The 19,250-nt window shown below is 42.8% G+C and overlaps 1 protein-coding gene across 3 annotated transcripts; it reads left to right on the top strand.

Moving 5' to 3' along the window:
- The first annotated feature begins 1,935 nt into the window (after positions 1–1,935).
- Positions 1,936–18,956, top strand: LOC123790088 (uncharacterized). Of its 3 annotated transcripts, XM_045794161.2 has the most exons (4): positions 1,936–2,185; positions 8,803–9,045; positions 9,986–10,072; positions 15,513–18,956. In XM_045794161.2, exon 4 carries the CDS (start codon positions 15,536–15,538, stop codon positions 16,448–16,450), a length of 915 nt encoding a protein of 304 aa, XP_045650117.1. In that variant the 5' UTR covers positions 1,936–2,185; positions 8,803–9,045; positions 9,986–10,072; positions 15,513–15,535; the 3' UTR covers positions 16,451–18,956. The 3 variants fall into 3 exon arrangements, with proteins under 3 accessions (XP_045650117.1, XP_045650118.1, XP_045650119.1); XM_045794162.2 differs by lacking the exon at positions 8,803–9,045; XM_045794163.2 differs by lacking the exons at positions 8,803–9,045; positions 9,986–10,072.
- The last annotated feature ends 294 nt before the right edge of the window (positions 18,957–19,250 follow it).

Here is a 19,250-nt window from a genome sequence, read left to right on the forward strand (position 1 = left end):
TCCTGGAATCGGGCCCTGCACTGGGCTTGCTGCTCGGAGGGGAGTCTGCTTCTCCCTCTCCCTCTGCCCTTCCCCACAGCTTGTGCTCTCTCTCTCTCTCAAACAAATAAAATATTTTAAAAAAATGGGCAAAGGATGGCAGTGGTAATTTAGAAAAAGAGAAATACAACAAGCAAGTAAATATATGAAAAGTAAACATTGTAAGCATGCTATATAATTTTTTTAAATGCAAATTAAACAGCCATGGGAAACCATTTATTATACAGACAGAGGCAATTTGTATTGAAACTTTATATATGTTGTGGGTTCCTGGCTGGGAGGAGGGAGAGAGGTTTTTTGGGCATCCTCATGCTCTGTTGGTTGGAATATAATTGAAACAAACCTTTGGGAGGGCCGTTTGGCAATATGAATCAAAATCCTTGAAAAAGTACATACTTTGAATCAGAAATTCTTCAGTAGAAATGTGTCCTAAGGAAGAAGTATGTTCTCTCATATTGGGAAAACTCAACACAGAATTGTTTACATAATATGGAAAAACCCAGAAACAATGTAAATGCCCCACAAAAGGGAATTGGATAAGTAATTTAATGTCTGCCCATATAATGGACTACTCTGAAGCAATTAATAATTTTGTAAAAGTGTATTTATCTTAAAATGGAGGGATGGTTATTATGTATTTTTAAGCAGGAAGTTATAAACAGTGTGTGCAATATGGCCCCATTTTAATAAAAATATCTCCATGAGTCATTTAAGATGCAAGTTACAAGTAATAGAAAATTCAATTTAAACTCACTTCAACAAGCAAATGTATTTGTTCATATAAGCAGAAACTCCAGAAGTAAGATAGGTTTTGGTGTTAGCTTAATTTAGCAGCTCTGAAAGTTCCTTAAAAACCTAATTTCTTTTAATATCTCTTTTCTGCCTTTTGAAGCGTGTGCCTCAGCTGAAAGCGGGTTTGTGTTGTGGTGACAAGCTGGCTGCCAACAGCTTTCCGTTGTCCAAACACAGAGAAGCGGTGAGTGTCTCTCCCCAGGCCTTCAGTGGGAGTCCTAGGCTTCGCTCTGATTGGACCATTTTGATCATGTGCCTCTCAGTGGCCCAAGGAATGCTTTGTATTGCTTGGCTTAGGTCTGGATTGGGTGCTTGTCCCTAAAACAAACACCATGTCAAGAGCCTAAGATTATTATGATTTAATTTAGCCAAACCAGGCTCCATAATGGAGGTAGACGTGGGGTAAATCCCGAGAAATCTGCATGGATATTCTATAATGGTGTGGGGTGGAATGGAGGTTGAGAAGCTTCTCTCACCACAGAAAAAAGACTGGAAGGATGTACATCAAAGTGCCAACAGTGCTTCTCTTCAAGTGGAGTTATGAGGAATTTTGATTTTTCTTATTTATGCCTATCTGTTATTTTACATTTTTGACAACAAACATATTACTTGAATAACTTCAAAAAGAAATGAAGGCTATAAATACGAGGAAAAGTTGGTGTATAACACTTGCAGTGTAATTAGCAGCTCGAGAGACTTAAAGCAGACATGTTGGCAAACAGGAAATATGAGTTTTTAGAATGGCACCAACTGTGCCTTGCAGAAGCTTCTAAATGCCTTTCTCTTGTCTCTGTTATGAAATTGTGGTCATTTCTATAGATGCAACATGAGATTTTTAAAGGCTCTTCTGGCTTAAAACTGCTGGTTCCGGTGGCTTGAATGTTTCCCTCATGCCGAGGTGGGGAAACTTTTTAGCTTTTTCTAGAAACGTTTTCTCTTGTCACCTTTAAACACCACGAAGTGGGTCCCAACCCCAGAAGGGGTACAAAAGGGGAGGCACTGGCCCTGGGTTCCTCCTCTTCCTTCTTGGACAGACGGGGCTGAGTGTTCTTTCAGGAAGTGGCTACCACAAAAAATCCCCGCTTTCTCTGAGGTCATGCAGCTCTCTACACTGGGAATCACAGGGTGACACTGGCTGCAGCCAGCACAGAAGGGGCCCTAGGTCTGAAGACTTAGGGGCCTGGGAGAACGTGAAGTGAGACACTTTGCTTGATTCACTTCTGTTAGATGCTGGGTATTGGGAATTCTTTCTAGGATTCTTGGAGAAACTTCTGCTGCTCTTCCACATACTTTTTTCCTGGAAAAAAGAACCCATTTTTCCACTGGCAAGAAAGACCTCCACTGGTAATGTAAGGTAAGGAGTTCTCATGTCAGGCTGGGCACCCTGTTTCTCACTTTTATTTCTGCTTGAAATTGATTCTCAGCTCTGCATTTTCAGAAACCTGAGTTTGTCTGATCATGCCCTTCTGGAATTATCCCACTGTGATGGTAAACAATCAATTGGCATTTTGGTTTCATGATGAGAACTATACTTAACCAGAAGGATGGAAATGCTCCAGTTTAAGTGGTCAAGGCACTCTGGTCTCAGTAGGAAAATACTTGTGGGAGAAAAAATGAGGCCCAAAGTTGGATATTAGATGGTCTTAAGGAGCCATTCTGTGTTTCTCCTGGTAGTGTCATCTGCCCCCCCCCCCCACCAGAATGTCAACTTCACTCAAGGAAGGACTTGGTTGTCATGTTCAGTGGGACATCCACAGCATCTAGAATAGTCAGAGGTACTCAACACATACCTAATAAATGGATGACCAGGAGGCTGGATAGCTGGATGAATGTTTCTTACTTTTTAGAGTCACTGTCCCATGAGAAGTTTTCCCTGACTCTTCTAGGAAGATTAGACTCCCTCCTCTGATTTCCATGACACTTTGAATCAAAGCACTTAAATCATAGAATTAAAACTATTTGCTTACACATCTATCTTCCCTAAAAGATTTTGAGCCACAAATGCAGGGATTCTGCCTTACTTTTCCATTTAACTACCTATAGACACTTCACAATACTCTAGCATGTAGCAGAATAAAATAATAATACTGTGGCAATCTCTGAGTATCTCTCAGCTTGTGAGATATGCTTATTAAGTAGAACAGGATATTACATTAATTGAGGCCTCTTTGCTTCTTCAGTGGTGATGCATTATTAACTTCTTACTCTTTGCTTTTCATTGCTTCCAAGGGAACAAGCAACCTTCTATTTTCAGCTGTTATTTCAGTACCTTTCTGTTGAACCTGTAAGTACACTGAATGGTTTCCATAGATTGCATTTCCAGGATCAAATTCATCACCTCCTGATGTTGTACAAAGAGGCATCTTAATCTCACCAGCAAACCATCTCCAAGTGTTAAAATACGATGCATTATTTCTGGGAGAATGACCTAGAAATAGCACATCCCTTTTGGTTATATGGATTCTTACTGCTCTGATCACACAAACTGAAGTCCTCTGACTGGTCCCCACTCACTTTTGGTTTATCCCTTTTTCACTAACGGTCCTCCGTCTGGACACTGAACTTCCTCCAGTAAGAACACTTGCCTTCTGACCAGGTCACATTTCCTTGGGGTCCAGATAGGGAGTTGCATGATACCACTCTGACAACTCTGAAAGAGCAAATGTCCTTATGTGGCTCCAGTCCTGGATCATCCAGAAACAATATTCAGTGTTTTGAGACCAGACATTTAGGAAGTCAAGACATAGACCAAGTGGCAACCACACATTTAAGATCAGGGCAGGCTGAAAGTCTGAAACAAGGTAGATGCTCAGATTAGGTAACATTGGCAATAACCATGGCAATAACCACAACGTAAGCCTGATTCTTTGGTGGACTTTGTGGGAACATGACCCCATGGGTGTGGATAGTTTAAGTGGCCAAAAGGTGGTGAAAAAGAAGGTAGGAAATTTATAATTTTATTGGAAGTTTCTCTGAGTATTGGAGCAAGTCTCACAAGATCAGAGTGGCATGGATATACATTTGTGGGGTACATACCACTGGGATATGTACATCAACCATTGTCCCCCAATCTCCCACCATGGTTTTTCATGCAAGAAAAAGAACTTCCCCAGATCCTCTTCTTGGGAAAAGGAGAAAAGAATTCACCTTTGTCTAACCCTTTAATATTTCTTGCAGGGCTGGCTTAGTGATCACAAATTCTTTTAGGTTCTGTTGGTCCTGAAAGCTCTTTATCTCTTCTTCCATTCTGAATGACTGCCTTGCTGGAAAAACTATCCTTGGCTGCATATTTTTCTCATTTAGCACCCTGAATATATAATGCCAGTCCTTTCTGGTCTGCCAGGTCTCCATGGATAGGTCTTCTGCCAGTCTTATGTTTCTACCCTTGTAGGTTAAGGACCTCTTGTTCTGATCTGCTTTTAGGATTTTCTCTTTGTCTCTGAGATTTGCAAGCTTTACTATTATATGTCGAGGTGTTGATTTATTTTTATTGCTTTTGAGGGTGGGTTCTCTGTGCCTCCTGGGATTGAGTGCCTGTCTCCTTCCCCAGATTATGTAAGTTCTCTGCTATAATTTGCTCCAATATACTTTCTGCCCCGCCCCCTTTCCTCTTCTTCTGGGACCCCAATTATTCTAATATTGCTTTGCTTTATAGTATTACTTATCTCTTGAATTCTCCCCTCGTGATCCAGTAGTTGTTTATTTTTTTCTCAGCTTCTTTATTCTCCATCATTTTGTCTTCTATATCACTAATTCTCTCTTCTGCCTCATTTATTCAAGGAGTTAGAGCCTACATTTTTATTGCATTTTATTAATAGTCTTTTTTGATTTTGACTTGATTAGATTTTGTTTTTTAAATTTCTCCAGAAAGGGATTCTCTAGTGTCTTCTATGCTTTTTTTAAGCCCAGCTAGCATCTTTATAATCATTATTCTGAACTCTAGTTCCAACATCTTATATCCACATTGATTAGGTTCCTGGCAGTCAGTACTGCCTCTTGTTCTCTTTCTTGGGGGTGAGTTTTTCCATCTTGTCATTCTGTCCAGAGAAGAATAAATGAACAAGAGAACAAAATACTAAAACAGCAACAATGACCCCAGAGAAATAAACACTAAACAAATCAGAAGAGCCTAGAAACAGAAAAAAAAAAGAGAGAGAGAGAGAGATTGAATATAATCAGACAGGTGAACAGAGTAGAGCAATGCACTAGATCCTGGGTGCATTTTGGTCTAGTTGTTAGAAAAAACTAGCTCCTAAAATCGTAAAGAAGGAAAAAAAATATACATGGAATTAAATTATATATATATATATGGAATGAAATACAATGAAAGGCTAGAATGTAATTATAAAAATGAAAATTAAAAAAGACTTGCAAAAAGTGGTTGCTTTTCTATTTGTAGAATTGTAGCAATTCTTTTCTTAGACCTCCATTGAGTTCACACATGTTCAGAATGATTGATAGCTCCAGGGACCAGACAAACCTAGGGTCCCCTACTCCTCTACCATCTTCCTCCCTCCAATGAAGTAAGTTTCTTAAGGACAGAGACCATATCTAATTAATCTCTGCAGGCTCAGCATTTAGCACAGTGCCTGACACAATGAATGAATGAGCAAATGTATGAATGGAGAAAATGGGATATGGGCATGAATTTTAAAATTCTGATCATACTTTCTTTTTTTTTTTTTTGACCATTCAAAAGTGGCTGAATGATAACACAGCTGAGGTTTTCAACATTAATACTTTTTTGTCACCGATACTTACAATGTAATTTCTATTGAAAAATACAAAATATAGTTACAAATAATGTTTGCCAAATAACATTAATAACGATAATATGCTTCTTATTTGGGAATAAGTCTATTAAATAAACAGATAAATATAATGGTCATACTTTAAGACTATCACAAGGAGAGATATTAAAATACCCATCTGCTCTATAAATATGATTCAAAATTCTATGCCCTTTCTAAAAGACAAATATAAATGCTAATGAAAATAACCGAGAACTTTAATAACTTGGTGTAAGTGGACTTTGCTATGGAAAAATACAAGTCTATCCATATGGTAATAGACTCTGCTGTGGTCAGAGGACTTATATCCCTGCCAAAGAAACTTTGTAAATATACAGGATTCTGAAAACTGAGATGAATCAATTATATAATAGTTAAGTAAAAGTTCAAGTTAATAATCAACTGTGTGCTAAGTAAAAATTTACAGAGAAGGCAAAAGTTAAGGCATTCTATGGGTTTTACTTTCAATTATAAATCATACAGTTTTCAGGTAAAGAGAATCGACTTTGCATGATGTATATAATCAAGCATAATATATATTACTCAAAGATACCTACTACAGATACGAATACTTGGCAAGCAATGCATATTATATGTGGATTTCAAAACTAAGGGGATTCTTTTTCATCAGTGAAACAAATCACAGCCTGCAAAAAAGGTTTGTAAGAATAGCTATAATTACATTGTACCTTAATTGGGGGAAATAGAATTAAACCTGACAGAACGTTTACAATAATCCCCAATGCTGAGTCAGAGAGAGAAAGCTAAGGAGCTTCATGGAATCTGCTGATTTCAGGATTGCCAAGAATGTACTGATAAAACATTTGGTTGATGGCTAAAGCCAGGTGTGGTCTGCAGAGGCAGAAAGGGTGTGTGTTGTTGCTTGGGATGGGCCAACTATTTTAACTGTGCAGAAAGAAAGCCATTGACTATGGTATAGAGGATTTCCTAGCAGCAAAATACACAATTCACTATCTTGGCAGCCATTGCTGATTTATAAGCTTTAATAATGTTAAAGTGATACACAGGGAAATTAATTTTTGAAAAGCTCAATAATTTCAATAATGCAACATTCAAATAGTTTCAGGGAGGCCTGGATGGCTCTCTCTCATTCTCTCTCTCTCTGATAAATAAATAAATAAATAAATAAACAAATAAATAAATATTTTTAAAAAATGAAATAGCTTCAGCATATTTCAAAAGTAAATGCAAAACCAAGAGACCAAAGACAGAATCCTCTCAGATTCTGGGAAATAGTATTGGCAATGAATCACATGCTTAGCAACATACAGATTGCTATTTGCTTTTCGTGGTTTGCAGATATCATATTGACCTTCGGTGTCTGGTGAGATAGGGAGGACAGGAGAAAAATACCATCTGTTTACTGACCGCTAGGCTAGTGTCAGGGGCTCAGGACCACGTCAGCTCCATGACTTCAGAGACTTGGTGTGTTTTGGTTACTGAGGTATCACCAACTCTTAGATCCATGCTGGTGGGCACACATATGCAGGCTTATCCTGCTATCTGAAAGTACAGTGTTCCCATGGAAGCTTTTTTTTGTTGTTTGTTTATTTGTCAGAGAGACACAGAGTGTGCACAAGCAGTGGGGAGTGGCAGACAGAGGGAGAAGCAGTGTCCCCACTGAGCAAGGAGCCCAATGCACATCTCAATCTCAGGACCCTGGGATCATGACCTGAGCCAAAGGCAGACACTTAACTGATTGAGCTACCCAGGAGTCCCACTTTTTTTTTTTTAAGATTTTATTTATTTATAAGACAGAGAGTGAGCAGGGGGAGGAGCAGAGGGAAAGGAAGAGAGAGAATCTCATGCAGACCCTGCAGTGAGCATGGATCCCAATGAGGGGCTGGATCTCATGGCCCTGAGATCATGGGCCAAAATCAAGTCAGCTGCTTAACCAACTGAACCACCTAGGCACCCCTCCACCCATGAAACATTTTGTAAGACAAAATGGCATAAAGCAAAGAAGCAATTACCATTAATTTATATGGAGAAATTTGTGAATATTCCCAGACCCAAAAAATCACCTCCCATAGACTTTTCTGATACCACAGGACATATCCTGCTAATGGATGCACAAAATAAATTGAAGTGAAGCTCATAGACATAGTCAAAACTCTGGCAGCCTGCAGCTGAGATGCTGAGCACAGTCCTGGGGAAGGGGGGGGCGCTCTCGCTGCTCAGGGTGTGTGCTGCCTCTATAATGGCTTCCTGTGGAACAACTGTGAAACGTTATTGTGGCTTTTTTGCCTTTTTTGTAAAAACAAAAATCCTCTTTATTTTTTCAGCTAGTGAAAACAGGAACCAATATAGGTCTTTTGCAAACGTGAAGTGGTGAAATATGAACTTTCGAAAATTGGATGATCCCTGTAGCTGAAATTCACCAACAGAGTGAAAACATGTCTATGCATCGAGACGGCTACTTTTGTTCTTAGTTAGTCCATGCCAATGCAGAGAGCTCCATCCAAGCAGAATCGAATGACTCTTATTTTAGCCAGTGCATTGTAATTTCATATAAATCCATTAGTTAAGTTTACATGAAGATTCATGGAAAATGTTTGTTACATGATACTATTACAGTTAGTATTATTGTACAATCTTCTTCTGAAATCCTGGAATGGCTCCTTTGTCTATTTCTATCTGCAGATATATCTAGGACAGTGAAATGTGTCATTACTTTGTGTTCTTTTTGTTATCGCTGTTACTGTAATGTTAGATCACACACACTTACTATTATTTAGATTGTAAAACGGAAAGAGCTTTGTCACTGTTCTTATAAACTACCTTCTTTTCAACACTTCCTCTTTAAATATTTATTTATATTCCAGGTTTGGGGATTTGTTGCACTCTACGCTTGTTCATGGGCAGCCCGGTGTTTCAAAATCTCAAGTAAACGTGCGTGAGCGCATTGTTTTTTAAGACATGCTTTTACACATAAAGTATTTCAGGAAAGGCCAGGGTTCTATTAAAGCAGGTGGCAGGTCTCTGGATAATGAGCCCTATTAATACTTAGAAGAACATCTTAGATCAAAATTCTGGGCAGAACCAAATTGGGGAAGGAAGCTGGAGAACTTCCCTTTCTAAATAAAAAGGCAAGTTCAAACTCAAAAAGTTAACTGCCTGAAAAAGCACTCAGAAAAATGTGCGATTTTTCTGTCTCCAGAAATCACAGGATACACCTACAGAGGCTTTGTGATTTCATCCAGTTCCCACGTCACCTCTACGAGCCGTTCCCAGATGATCAACAATCACAGCTAGTATTTACTAAGCTCTTGTTCTTGTTGTCCTGTGACTGGCGCTCCGCAGACACCGGTTTCCTCCCTTCCTTCCTGCCTGCTTTGAGGAGAATAACGGAGGACATCACCAGAGCTTCCCAGACTGCAGTGATTTTTAAAATACCAAAGAAGTAAGGCCCCAGTTAGAGCAGAGGGGAGGACATGTTTAAAGAGAGGAGGGCATGTTTATTGTGGGAGAGGAGAAGGTCTGATCATTCGGGAGGGTTTTAAGAGCTATTCTGGAAGTATCCACTTCTTCTCTTTGGCCTTCTGCCGGCAGCCACAGAGCATTTGAAATCATTTCTGAGGTTTGTTTTCAGCCGATGGTCCTTTCCACTGGCGGTAAGTCAGATACTGGCCCTGAGCCTGGCTGACACTGCCCGACAGACCGTGAGCACCCGAGAAGGAAAGGCCCTCCTCCCTCTCAGAGATCTTTCCTCCTTCAGAAATTCCCAGGTGGAGGTTCTGGGGAGAGTCTGGATGGACCCGCGGGAAGCTCTTCTCAGCTACCTGGAGCTAAGGCGGGAGCTGGGAGCTGCTTTCCCTGCTGGGTCAGTCTGCTCGGGCTGCCGAAACAAAATCCCACGGACGGGGTGGCTTAAAGCACAGAAATGTATTTCCTCACAGTTCTGCAGGCTGGAAGTCCAAGATCGAGGGGCCGGCAGGGTTGGTTTTCTCTGAGGTCTCTCCTTGGCTGGTAGACGATCACCCCCTTGTTGCCTCTTGACACGGTCTTTTCTCTGTGCACACGCATCTCTAGGGTCTGTGTGTGTCTGAATCTCCTTTTCTTACAAGGACACAAGGTCACCAGGTAGATGAAATTACAGCCCACCCTAATGGCCTCATTCTAACTTCATTACCTTCTTAAAGACTCTGTTTCCAAATACTGTCACATTCTGAAGTTCTGGGGGTTAGGGCTTTGCCATATGAATTTTGGAGAGGACACAATTCAGACCATAACACCTGCTAAGCCTTTTTTTTTTTTTTTTTTTTTAAAGAGTTCAATTCACCTGCACCAGTATGGTCCTGTTAGGAAAAGACTCAACAAACAATAACCAAATGTCATTTCAGAAATCAGAAGAATTGGGTTGGAAGCCAGACTTCACCATTAACCAGCAACACCGAGAGGAAGTGTGGGGAGCCCGTCACAACCTTTAGGTATTGCCCTTTCCTGATGTGGGGCCCCTGGCCCTGGGGTTTAGAGACTGCACCCTGCAGGTGGATGGCCTGGTCCAAGCTCCAGTATCACTGTCACCAGCTAATTAACTCTGAATGAGTTCCAGCCTACCTCTAGCTCTCCGTGTTCTTTCGGACAGATGCGAACCTTGGTGCACTGATTGAAGAGGTCGGCTCCCTCCAGAGCCGTCTCAGAGTGAGCCATCAGCACGAATTATCTACTGTCAAGTTTTGTCCGTGTCATTACCCTCTTCCTATCTCCCTTCTAGACCCTTCCCTCACATTAGCACATATCCAATGCTCCGTTGGTTTTCTTTGGAAGTGGGGTGTCTGTTCAGGAAGGGTTGCCTGCAGACGTGAGAGAAGGGGGAGATCCCCCAGCTCGGTGACCCAGGGCTCATGGTGAGGACAAGGTAGGCAGCGCTGCTCCGCGAGAGGAATCTGTCTCCCTCGCCCCTGCTGCTGACTAGGATCGGATCGGAGCGCAAGCCGGGGAGGAAGAATGTGCTGCCAGCCATTCATTAGCTCCCTGGAGAAACGGCTCCAAGCGCACGTGTCTTGCGGGGCCCCCCATCTTTTCATACCGAGGTGATGGTGAGCAAAGACCATCATCTCCAGATGAGCAAAACCAAGGCCACCCGTTCAGAGTTTTCTGGAGCAACGGAGTCAGCCGCCGTCCCGTGTGCCTCAGCAGAGCCCCGGAGGTGGGCAGAGGAGGGGAGAGCTTCGGGTGGAAACGGGGAGGCTTCAGGCGTGCCCTGATGGGAGCCGGGGGCCTGGGGAAGCTGAAGGTGGGCTAACTCGAAGTGGGGTGTCTATGTGACTGGCTGGGGGGACACATTTGGCTCTCTCTGGTTGGTCCTAAGTTGGAAGGAGGGACAAAAATTAGAAAAGCTGCCAATCATTAATCAAGTCCTGGCTCTTGGGGCCAGTTGTTGCAGAGGTGGTCATCTGGCTGCGTGGGCGGTCACAGGAGACGTCGGTTACCGTGGATGAGGGCTTGGTTTCCTGGCAGGTTGCTGCAGGTTGTGGATCAGAGTTAATTTTTATTTATGGGTTGGCCAAACGTGTTTGTATATTCAGTTTCCTACCAAGGGTAGCATGTTGCCCTCAGGGGTTTGCCCTAAGCTGGGCTCTTAGGAAGGATGAGACCCCTTGCTTCACCGATTTTGTTAGGCGCCCATCCCGCCCTCCCCACGCAGCTGCTTCCAGCAGTGTTTTTGTAGGGAGTGGCGGTGGCTGGTTCTGATTTCATCAGGGCTGTTGTGGAACAAATGTGATTCTTAGCTCCAGGGTTTTATTTCAGAGCTGAAGCCAAAGGAACATTTTGGGCTGGAGGCAAACAGGTATTTCCATTTTAGAATTTCCAAAGAAAAAGGCTCTAGGAATGAACCGTTAAGTAGGAGTAATATGTATAGAAGGGGACTTCTTATATGGCTTTTGTTGCCATGAGTTCTTGATAAGCAAATATACCTCTGAGAAGGAATATGAATTTGAAGACTGGGAGATTCTGTCTGGCTGCGTGATCCTGAGTAAATTACTCATCTTTCTGAGTTCTCATAAATAAATTAAAGGCGATAAAACTTGCCCTCATTGATTTTGCAGATTTGCAACCCTCCCGGAGACTTTAGGTCTGCAAGAAGAATTCTAAGCCACTTGCTATGATAGTAGTGTCTTCGCTGTGTGCCTTTGTCCCCTGCCAGGCTGGATAGTAGTGTCTTCGCTGTGTGCCTTTGTCCTCTGCAGAGCTCCTATCAGACACCACTGTGCAGGTCGGGTGGGCGTCTCAGGTGGCCTCTTAACCCGTGGCATGTGCTGCTCCTCGTTTTAGTCATGCAAGACTCCTTATTGCCTGCGAAGTGAATTTTAACCCTTGGAATGGAATCAAGGCCCTTGAAATCTGGTCCTGGACTTTGTCTGTTCTTGGTCCTCTGAATAAGCCCTCAGTCCACCGAACTGGATCTGCTCATTGCCCCCTGAACCTCCCAGGTTTTGCCCCACCTGGGCTCTTGCCATTTTCTGTTGCCTCCAATTTCCACCTCTCCTCGTCTCTACCCACCTCACCCTTGACCCGCTTTGCTCTCGTTTTCAACCTTGAACTGGATTTGAGTCTCAGCTCTTCCAAGAGGCTTTCTCCCACTGACTCTGCAACCCTTTCTATTCTGAACGCTCCTCCAACCCTGCCAGAGACACCCAACTTTCTTACTCGTTTGTCAGATAAGTAAAACTATACACGATGTTTCTGGTTATTATTACCTAGTTATATCGTATTCTGCTTCTTCCACTGGGCAAGAGGCTTCTGAGTGTCAGCACCTGTGTTTTACCGCCAGGTAACCTCACCGTTTCCGATATGCATGGTGTGTTTCAACGTGTAGTGAGGATTGGTGGGGAAGAACGTCTCGACAATGTATTGCATCGATCAGTGGGTTAAACATATTAGAAAGCTACAGAAACTAGTTTTTGCCTGGTCTCAACAATAAACAGTTTCCTGAAACCATATTAGATCTGGAGGGAGAGGGGTTTATTACAGCTGTAGGTACAGTAATTTGGGGGCAGAAAAGAAGCTTGTAAATTTTTTTTCAAAGGAAGCACAATGAGAGTCACTCACTCTGTGTAGAGTTTCAAGTCTTAGAACGCAGCGAGGCCAAGGCCACTCATTGCTGCTGGGGATGTGCTGTCAAAGAACCAGACAGGAGTGTAGGGGCTGGTGCGGGGTGGGAGGCATGCAGGTGTAGGGAAGCCCTGCTGAGCAGAAATGAGGAATCCAGCAGGGAAGCTACAAGCATGACTGGGATTCTGGGAAGAATGGGAGATTGGGAGCAAGACTGAATAATGGGGGGGCATCGCCCATCAGCTAGGTCAAACCCAGCACCAGGGAGCTTGGGAGTGGCATTGTTGGGAGGCCCAGGCAGACAGGGAGGCCGTCACCATTGTGGAGCCTGGCAGCAGTGACCCCCTAATTCTGGGACTCAGAGGCTGGGTTTTAGGTCCTGGGAGGGGGCCTAGCAGGACAAGGCAGGCCCTGTCCTAGAGAGCTGGCAGTTCTATTTAAGGCTCAGCCATGGGGAATAAGGTGAGGACATTCCAGATCGAGGGCAGGGCCAATCTTGTCTCAAAAATAAGGAAAAAGTCCAGATATTCCTGGCCCAAGTTAAAATTTAGCTCTTGAGGATGTGAGTGAGGATGACTTTGTAGATAGAAAAGACGTGGAGTTTGCAATCCTGCATGGCTGTGACGTCAGGAACCAAGGACCAGAGAAGCAAAGTGACTTTAGTACCCACAGTCACACTCCTCACTGGTGGCAGGGCTAGGCTTAAAGCCCGGATCTTGTGACTCCCCAGGCTGGGCAGAGTTCTAATTTACCGGGGTCTGTTCGCCATCTTCCCTGGGGCCCTCACTGTCTATATTGGGTGCCTCGAGGACAGTTACAGGAGTGTGCTCTGGGAACGAGGGATGAGGAGACATTTCATGTGGGCAGATAATGCATTTTTCTGTTGATTGTTGAAGAGTTCTAGTATGAGATTTTGACCAAAAAATCTGCAGCTAAAAGAAAACGTGATGATGAGTTTGACAATGACAAGGACCATTCCCATTTCTATTCCTCTCTGGGGTCTGGAGAGTACAGAAATAAGTGCCTGGAGTTTGACTGCATGACAATGACACAAGAATCCTTCTGAACAGGAGAAATTCTGCACAAAAGGTGACAACACAATATTCAGGGGAGAACAGATGCCTTGGGCAAGGGATTTCATAAGGAGCTGTGGCATCTCGGATTCTCAGCAAGTTGCGGTAGCGGTCTCCACGACGACACACTCTTTAGGAAATCCCTAGAATATTCTGTGCCTCTTCAGGGTCCACTTCATATACTTTCAACGCTAGGGGCCGACAGGAACAGAAGGAAACCCATTTAAGCTAGCTCAAGTAATAGAGGGCTGTGTTATAATTTTAGAACCTGAGGACAGAACATGCAGAGCATCTCAGGGAATCAGAAATTCAGGAGTCCGGGCTGTTCTCTCTCCATCTTGCAAGGGCTTTTGGAACCTTGCAGGGACATTGTGGTTCCCTCTGCTTCTCTCTTACCTCTCTCGGTCACTTTCTTCTACTCGTCTATGCGCCAACGTGACTGACAGGCCAATCACATGACATCACACTTGGACTCCATTGTCTGTGAGAATTCTTCAGTCAGATTTTTAAGAGGCAGACACTGGATTCAGCACAGGGTCCAGAATAATTCTCAATGAGTCAGATGTCTACCCCTAGTTCCAGTCAACTCTGGTCTAGGAGGCGGTGCGAAATGTGGTGAGGAAGTGAGTAAAGCCATAGTGGGGAAGCAAAGGTTGGCATTTCTACAGTAGACTTTCAGAGACAGTGATCCTGAAATGTGGGGGATCCCCAGGCTGCGGCATGGTGTGCCATTCACTGCTGTGCATGCTTGAGAAGATCTTATGAGGCTACTACCATTTCAGGGGTCACAGTCCCTCAGTAATCCTAAGATCCCAACACCTTCTTGGGCATGCAGTCTTCCAGCTTAACAACAGAAAAGGTATTTCTATAAATGGGGTCCAGTTGACATTGGGGGATCAATGACATTGACCAAAGCAGAACTCAGAGCATGCATTTATTTGACCTTGAATTTGACATGAACGTCCTTGTAGTAGTTGAGAGAGTGGGCTCTGAAGTTGTACTCTGCAATTCACATCCTGGCCTCTCTACACAATAACCATATGGCCCTGAGTGGGTTACTTAGCCACTTTAAGTCTGTTTCTCCATTTGTGAAAAGTGCATAATAAAACCACTTGGTGGAAAATAAAACATACCCCAGGGTTGGTGAGGAATATGTTCTAAAAACAGTTTTGATCCCTAGAAAGTACTGGGTAAATGTCACCCATGACTGCTGTCATTTTGTTAATATCCCTGTCATGTCTTATGGACCCAAATGAATTCAGGACTCGGCACCAGTGGCTTCCCCCATATTCCTTACAGTTCTTGTCCCAACTTCTTTCCCAGACCTTTGCATGCGCTAAGTGTTGACAAGTGCTTGGTGGTTCATCAGCTGAGCTTTACAATGTTGTGCTTTGTGGCTCCAAATTGAAAAAGTTCTCACAATCAAAGACGGAAAAGGATGCACGAAGAATAAAACCTTGACCTGATTTTGAGCGATTTGCTGACTTCTGAGAGTACATCTTTCAAACTTTCCTTTTGGAGGGTTTGAATATGTGCCCCTCTCTTGAAATAAAGCGAAGACCCCAGATGATTTCTCCAGTTTTTTGATCCATGTCAATGCTATCTAAAGTTTTTGTCCTCTATACAGAAAACTGTGTAACATATTCCTTGAGATTTATGCAAGATCACAGAGCTGGAAAACCACACCAGAAGCACCAGGTCTTTAAGACCCACTCTGTCTTGTTCTTTAATCCTGCAGGAGCCAAGTTGCCCTGAAAGAGCATGAACTTCTCTTCTGAGCACTGCAACATCTCAGATTGGCTGAGGATGGAAGCAACAGTGAAGGCCTCTGTGTACACCGTTACCTTCTTCTTTGCCACGTTTGTCACTGTCGTCATCATCACGATAGTGTCACAGAATTCGAAGCTGAAGAAAGAGGTCCGGTACATCCTCCTGTGCCACCACCTGCTGTGCATCTCCTCCTACTGCGGCCTGGGGGTGGTTTTCCAAGGGATGCGGGCTCTGCTGGCCAACAGTCCTGTGCTGATGTGCTGGGTGGTATTTGGGGTCCAGCTAAGTGTGGGAGAAGGGATCCTCTTCACCCTGGCCTTGATGGCTGTCAACACTTACCTGGCCATTTGCTGGCCTTTGAAATCTTTGTCCTTTGTAGATTCAGTTAAGTATAGGATTCTGGCTGGGTCTTGGACAATCATTATATTCAAGAATGTTTGCTTGTTTCTCATAGAGGGTACTAACCCCACTCAGGGTACTGTTTTTAAATCTGAACCCCTTTGCCCTGTGATTTTGAATGGCTCTGCTGCCAGAGCTATTGGCATGGTTTTCCTTTTCCTTCTTCTGTCCATCATTCTTGTAAGTTACTCTCTGATCTACCAAGAGGGGAAACGGGCTGGCCATTTTAATAGATCAAATATCAAAGCAAGGAAAACAGTCCTTATTCATTTAGTGCAGATGGGTTTACATGTAATACCAACCCTGATATTCATAGGTTTGGGAAAGATGTGTGGGGTGTTTTTCTTTGCTTTAAATCTGGTGCTTTTTGGAGTCTTTGCATTTGCCCAGTGTTTTAACCCTCTGATCTATGGGCTCTGGAATAGAGAGCTGCAGAGCAGAATGTACCGTGGGGTGGCCTGTTGGCTGTGGTGTGGTCCCGTGACGAACAACAGAGAGCCAGTTTAACTAGAAACGCAGCCATTTTGAATCAGTAACTCTACCCCTACTGGATCATCCGCTAGGCTTGAGGACTTGCCTTTTACTCAACCTAAAATTGGTGCCTTGGTTTGATGTTGAAAGCTGTACGAACAAGTCAGAATTGTTCATCTGGCTTGCAAACTTCGCTGCTATGTACACTGAATTGGTCTCTGTGAAATCTGTTTTATGTCTCTAATTCTAAACCCAGATCAACATTTTTAGCAGCATGTCCTACTGTGTCTCAGTAATGAGGCAGTTTTTGAGAATGCACTTATTTTAAAAAACTGAGAAACAGTCCCTGGTTGATATGAAGAGAAGAAGTTTGGCTGTTCCTCTTATATTAATTAGGCATAGGCTTGGCTACATGTAATAACAAAACAGAAAAAAATAACAGTGATTTCTTAAAGTTTGAGATTGCTTTTTTTTTCTGATGTAAAATAAGTCTGGAGGTAAACAATCCAGTCCTATACAGCAGCTCTGTAGGCCACAGGTTCATTCTCTTCTATTCTGCCATGATTACTATACTACCTCACGATCCAAGATGGCTGTTAGTGCTCCTGTCATCACATTCATACTCCAGCCAACAAGAAGGAGGAAAGGGCAAAGGAGGGTTTACACCCTCCTTCTAAAGACACTTTTCAGAAATTACACAAAACACTTTTTCTTATATTTAACTGGCCAAAACTTAGTCATATGACTATACCTGGCTTTAAGGGAGAGTGGGAATAAATTTTAGCTGGGTAGTAGTGTCCCCAGCTAAAAATTGGAGTTCTTGAAACTAAGAAAGGAAGGAAGAATGGATATTAGGAGGCAAACATTTCAGAGGCCATTTTCCTCTCAACCAAAAAAAGTATAAAGAAAGACAATGGATGAGTTATAATCACAAAAATATACTCTGCCTCTTTCAATGTGATACCTGGAGTTAACTTTTCAAGATCCCAGAACACTTTAATTGTATTATGTTAACAGTCCTCAAGGAGAATGGCTTCAAGAAGAACATTGAACTGGTTGAAACGTGGGAATTAACTCATGATTTAAATCTAAGCCATTTTCAGGCAGTAGTACAAAATAAAGTTTTTCATAGGAATTTACATATGAGATTTCTCTAGATGAAACATCCATTTCTAAGGAAGTCAGGATTCAGTTCTAGAAACAGGAATCATCTCTCTGGGTACTTTAGACACATGGGATATCATATGGAACTTAGATGCTTACACAGACACCAGCAGGGCTGGAGGAGTGGAAATCAGGAGCCACCACTTGTTGGTGTCAAGATCCCATGCCGCTGGGAACTGGTGGTCCAGCAGCTGCTCCCACCATTGCCCCCTCTCCCCCACCCATACCTCAGGCCCCTCTCAATGTAGTAAATTGCAAAAGAAAGAACAACTGGAAGAGGGCCTCCACTTCCTTCCATCTTCCAAATCTCAAGTGATTACCTCTCACTGGTGGAACCTATCTGGCATCCAGACCCTAAGAGCAGAGGAGTCTGGGAAATGTAGTTCCTAGTTTCACAGGAACAAGAAGTTATCCTAAAATGGGGGTGAAATGAAGATTGAAAGAGCCAATCCATGGGATCCACCATTTTGACATTTGGTTTATTTACAAGTGATAACAACAACAGAAGCAAAATAGTTGCTCAACACATGAGCAACTATTATGCTCCTGACACTATGCAAGCCATTTTTATATACACAAAAACAAATCCTCACAACAGGTATATAATGTATGTATTATTACAAATTATTACATTTGTATTATTACAAATGAGAAAAGCTGAGGCTTAGAAAGGCCTTACAGGAGCTTAGGACGACAGGACCTTCCCTTTCAGATTTTCCATCTACATGACTTGCCTGAGGTGATCATTTTATCACACTTGAGAGCTGGACCAATTCCTTAGGAAATCTGAGCTTCAGTTTTCCACTTTGCTTTCAGTGTGGACACCTGCCTTGTGGAAAAGAGCCTCTTTTTCACCCATTGCTTTGATTACACTCTCCCTTCCTTAGCTCCCCCCGCCACCTTGTTTTCAGATCCTAGTGGCTTCTGCATCATGTCTAGACTCCATTTTGGCTCTAAGTCCTTCTTGCCTCTTCTCTGGGTGTTCAGTGTGTCTTCTCTCTTCCTGCATCCTCAACTCTGAGATTTCCAAGCATGACCTTCTCTTCTGCAATATGCAAGTCTCTCCAGGGCAGGAGAGTCTGCCAGGGCTGATTACCTTCGTGTCCTGGCACTCGACACATTGCCTGTAGATGGCCGGCACTCTACAAATGATGTAATGGACTCACTGGTCAGTAAGACATGCCCTTTTTACAAATTCCCTCCCCACAAAACCCAAGCTGTCTCTTTGTTTTTGTTAAAATATAAAATAATCTGAGAGCCAAGAGCGGAATAAAAGCTCAAAACATCTACCAAAGTTAACTCAATTATAAGCCCTAGATCTAAAATACACAATTCAATTTATCCTTAAAGCTTTTCTTTTTTTTCCCTTTTTTTTTTTGAGAGGGGGTGTTAATTTTTTTTTTATTGAAGTACAGTGAACATACGATGTTACATTATTTTTAGGTGTACGATATGTTGATTTGACAATTTTATGCTCACCGCAATAAGTATAGTTACCATCTGTCACCATACAACAATATTAAAATATTATTGACTATATTCCCTATGCTGTACTTTTCATCTCTGTGTCTTATCTATTTTATAACTGGAAGTTTGTACCGCTGAATCCCCTTCATCGCTTTCTCTCATCCCCCTACCAACTTCCCCTGTGGCAACCCTCAGTTCGTTCTCT

The sequence above is a fragment of the Ursus americanus genome, chromosome 1 (assembly GCF_024610735.1).
Source record: "Ursus americanus isolate L20-20 chromosome 1, mUrsAme1.1.p, whole genome shotgun sequence".
NCBI classification, from domain to species: domain Eukaryota; kingdom Metazoa; phylum Chordata; class Mammalia; order Carnivora; family Ursidae; genus Ursus; species Ursus americanus.

What these genes read in the sequence shown, in the direction of transcription:
- LOC123790088 (XM_045794161.2), top strand. Translation starts at nt 15,536, where the DNA reads ATGAACTTCTCTTCTGAGCACTGCAACATCTCAGATTGGCTGAGGATG.